The following is a 4,743-nucleotide window of genomic DNA, read 5'->3' as shown; positions in this document are numbered from 1 at the left end:
TCCTGGCACAGTACTGCTTATTGAGAAGATACGCCTAAACACTCCAGGAAGAACTACAGAATGCACTTTTATTCACAGGTCACATTTGCAAGTAAAGCTTATAATTCAGGATTTTTCAATACTCGTAAAAGAAAAAAAAAAATATATATGCACATATATATTTTAATGTATTTAAAAAGATGGCATGAAAGAGCCAGATCATAGAACCAAACCTTCCATGTGTTTCCTTTCAGAGGACAAAAGAATTTTTACTATTTTTAATATAATTTCTCGTTGAATATCACTAGTACATGCACTTGAATTAGGGTTGCAATCCCATTTTATCTGATTCTCATCTATTTTTACAGATATCCAGTAGATATGGCAAACTAAAAAAAAATAAAAATCAAGTACACAGGTCAACTCCCTTTAGTCCCAAGCATCTCTAGTGCTTTTAAATTAAGTCTTCAATGAATTATCTAGCGTGTCCTGTAAGACGTACCAGAAGTACTTCCAGAAAGATACTGGGTGTGATGAATCAAGTTTTAAGCTTGAGGAGATCCTTTGACCATCAAGTATGAATTTGCACACACAGAGAACAAAAATTTTTCAGCCAGAGACATTCCCGAATTGCTGCTTAACTAAGTTTGATGTTTGTCTTTTTAAGCACACTTGACAAACCTAGGAAAGTTTTCAGAAGTGAAAAACAGTTTTAATGGTGATTCTAAAAGATAATTCATATGCAGGAAAACAGTATCATGAAATAAAGCAACATAACACAAACTTTCTACACAGAGCTAAGGTGCACGATGAAAACTACTGCAGGCCATTCACAGGCCTTTTACACATGCCGAAACAGTAACCACAGTGCCATTTGACAGATAAAGTTCATAAACACAATTACTTTGCAGATTTCCTATATGAAATTAATCTGTTTACATTCAACAATTCTAACCAGAAATTCATCTTTGCTGTTTGCATTGCTTTATGCATATTTAGTTAAATTTCATGCAGTTGAACTTGCGGTTGAGTGGTTATCAAGACTGAGTATTTTCCTTCACTAAAGCAGATAAGGGCTCTTTCATGAAGAGATATGAAAGGGAAAAGCTGTATCAAAGGACAAATTGCATCCTAGAGGCTTTTATTACATTCCTAGTACTGCTGACTGGAACACGAATAACACTGTAACATACATCAATTCACTTGATCAAAAAAAATTGGCTTTTCAAACTTCAAGTCAAATGGATGGAAGAAAAAGAGCGCATTTAAACAGAAGAGATATTCCTGATAACCCCCAGTTCTGAGCAAATTTCCAACTTTGGATCCTTAGTTCCAGGAAAAGGTTCACAATCTAAGATGGGTAGAGTTTATTGATTTTTATGGCTCTCTAATTAAATTGTTCCTTGAGCACCTGCCCGAGATAGATGCACCCAATTTCCTGAGCTGCTAGAAGCACTTCTATGATACAGTATCTTACACTGCCTATGTAAGAAATTCAGCAATTGTTTGATATTGCAAAGCTGTCACAGCATTTGCCGATACTCTGTTTCCTAACTGCAAATATGAACAGTGGATTTTTTTTTTTTCCTAAATAAAACAGATTAGCATGTTGAAACATATCCATTGTTTTTATATTACACACTGGCAGTTAATTTCCCCCAACATACATTCAAAGAAGCTTAATTTCCCAAACTGGTGGAAAAGTACTTTGTTTTCCTTACTAATCCAATTAATATATTTTGATACATCATTTTAATTAAGGTTACACTGTAAACTGATGCAATTAAATCTATATAAAATCTTGTGTAGGCATGCAAATTGATTTAGCCCAGCCTCACACTAACACAGCTTAAAAAAAAACAACCAAGGAATTGAAACAAATCAACTTTATTTGAGAAGTACTAGCAAAGTTTTGTCACTGAAAACTGTCTAAAAATATTTTAAAACAAGCAACTTGTTTGATGATTTAGAAGCCCTTCTTGATCAGCAACTACCAGTTGGAGCAGTAAAAGTACAGACACTCAATATTGTAAAAGCAAAAACCAAGAACTGCTGTGTGATTGTGCACCAGCACAAAAGAACCACTTGTATGAGGAGCACAAAGTTAGAATCCATTGGTTTAGTACTAAAATAGCATCCAGGTGAGAAATACTTCGGTAACAATACCGACTCCCTCTGTAGCGCTTTTTATTGGTGCATCTCAACGTACTTAAGCAAGGACAAGGTTATCAAATGACTATAAAGAAGGGCTGTGTCACAGCTGGAAATTACCCACTGACATCTTGATAGCCTACTGCACAACTGTTAGTTCTGTATAAGAAACTGATCTGATAAACTAATTCCTAAGAAGTACTTGTGTGCATACAAGTGCATGAGAAAGCCAGCTGTAGTTACATGCCACCACGGTCCCATGTCACATTCACCAGCAACAAACGAGTACTCCCCCCCCAAACATATGAAAAGGGCATAGAACTGTAACACCAGCTTTTTGCACTGAAAGTATGTTGCTATCTCAGCATGAGTATAGTGGAACCATAACAAGGAAAGCCACATGTGTTTTTAATGACAGTAAAAAATTTCTAGACAATAGACATTGAATAGATTAAAAGAGAAGAGCCACATGCCAACACTTCTGCAGTCAGGATTAAAAACCTGGACATGCAACTTCAAAGTACCACAGTCCTCTAACTACTTAACTAAAGGGTGTTTCCTTTAGCTGACTGCAGTACATCTTTATCCTCCAAAGCCATCTACAAGGAAGAAACGCTGCGGAGTGGGACAATTATATGCTAGCCATTTCTCTCCAAGCTAGGCAGTACTCATACAGATCGTCATCAGCTATCAACCTCAACAGCCTGGATCCAATCCCTAATTAACCCCATGTGCAGTCACTAGATGAATCACATACCCACCTGGAGAGCAGGTCCCAGAACATCAATCCTTTCATCACCTAAAAACAGACATCTAGCATTCCAGAGCTAGACTTTCAGGCCAAGGTTCAAACCTCAGCTCCTTGAGCTGTGTTAGTAGTTTTGTCCATTTATCTGCAACACAGGGACTTGTTACCTGCTCTAATCCACTCATAGCATATATATGGTTCATAAGGTTGTAAACTGAAGAGCCATATCTACACAGCAGTGAAAGGTAACCTTCTGGTGCTCTGGTCACAGTCCAAACTAGGCAACCTTTTCCCTAGTCTCTTGTTTAATGCCAATTATGTAAGTTACAATACTTTTTGTCTGCACAGCATTTCACAGCAGCTTTCTCATCAGTCAGACATAGGCCAAAGTCACTGTGCTATTCTTTCAGGGCATCAATCGTTTTTCCAGACACCAGGTTTACTCTATTTACGTATCAAGGCTCAATAACAAAGTTCAGTAGAAGACCGCAGACAGGATTTCTTTACTGCTTACATTAACAATCCCTTAAGCAGAAATGTAATGAATATATTATCGTGCTATTTGTTGTAATCAATATATTATCATGCTATTACCAAATTCTTAGAATTCTTGTAGTAAGCAAAACGGTATTCACTACAGTAGTGTCTTCTCTTGAATACATGTACACTTACCCACATAATGCATATTAAGGGCCAAGTACTTGTACTGGAAGAGAGGGTTGTTGTGCAGGCTACTTCTTTGGATCTGCTGGAAGAACGAGCTGACATCCCATCTGTACAAAACATCCAACAGCATGATGCTTGGGACCCTTAGGGCCACATTTAATACTGCCTCCAACTTCTCCTTTGCAGCCATTCTCTTCCCTTTCTGTGAATTGGCAGCAGACTGTAAATAGCACAAGACAGAGAAGAGTAATCAGATCAATCTCACTGTACAAACAGCTATTAGGCTTTGTGATCACATGAATGGGGCTTCCTGTGTGGCCACAAATGACTGAATGAATCAACCGAGTTAAATTCAAATCCAGACAGGACAGCTGCTATTTTTGCTATATAAAGGTCAATTTGCCAGCAATTTTTCCATGGTGATACTGTAAAATGGGGGGAGGGGGGGCAGGTTAATGGCATAAAAATGATCAAAGGGTGTGCACCAAATAAACCTTCATTCTTATTTGCGCTAATTTAGCATCCAAGGCCCCAGCCAGAAGACCCCAATGTACCAGGTACTACATAAACATTAACACGATAAGCTTTAGAAAGCAAATACCCAATAAGCTTTAGAAAGCAAACAGCAACAAAATACAGTCACTACCTCCACTTAGCTTAACACTATTTCTATGCCTCTCAAATGAAATAACCACCAACTAAAAGAGTTCTTAAAACACTTTTAGATTCACTTCCTCAATGCACACTGAAATAAATCATTTTCCAATATCTAAGCTTTTAAAAGTCATTTATGGCATTCATTAACCTCTATGAATTTATATATTTAGGGAATTTGAGGGCTGTGTGTTTTGAAGATTAGGACCAATAATGCAACTATTCTACTCATTTTAATGTAATTCATCGCAAGGAATCATACAAACAAAAGACCATATCCTCACTCCAGAGTACTAGAAGGTAATTTAATTTTGGAGCTTGTGATCAGAGAAGATGGATGATGTAAGACAATGAAGGGTGCTCTTTTTTTTTTTTTTTAACAGGAGAAAAATGCTGGTCCACAACAGCATCTCAAAAGGGATCTAGTCACCAACAGGACCATTTTAAAGAGCAAAAGGATCAAGGTTTCCACATCCTGTCAGAGCACTGCCTTCAGCTGAGACTGACAGCCGTTCCTAAATGAAATGTGCTGGTTTTACCACATG

At 37.4% G+C, this 4,743-nt stretch overlaps 1 protein-coding gene across 1 annotated transcript in view; it reads right to left on the bottom strand.

Moving 5' to 3' along the window:
* RNF145 (ring finger protein 145) overlaps window positions 1–3,755 on the bottom strand; it is a 43,072-nt gene extending 39,317 nt beyond the window's left edge. Inside the window, exon 1 of the mRNA XM_009333515.1 lies at window positions 3,551–3,755. Within this exon, the coding sequence (XP_009331790.1) occupies window positions 3,551–3,734 (184 nt within the window). The 5' untranslated portion in view covers window positions 3,735–3,755. The remainder of the gene's footprint in view (window positions 1–3,550) is intronic.
* Window positions 3,756–4,743: the final 988 nt, after the last annotated feature.

The sequence above is a fragment of the Pygoscelis adeliae genome, unplaced genomic scaffold, assembly GCF_000699105.1.
Source record: "Pygoscelis adeliae isolate BGI_AS28 unplaced genomic scaffold, ASM69910v1 Scaffold431, whole genome shotgun sequence".
In the NCBI taxonomy this organism is placed as follows: Eukaryota; Metazoa; Chordata; class Aves; order Sphenisciformes; family Spheniscidae; genus Pygoscelis; species Pygoscelis adeliae.
Note: the sequence above shows the minus strand (reverse complement) of the source record. Positions and strands in the feature narration are given on the sequence as shown.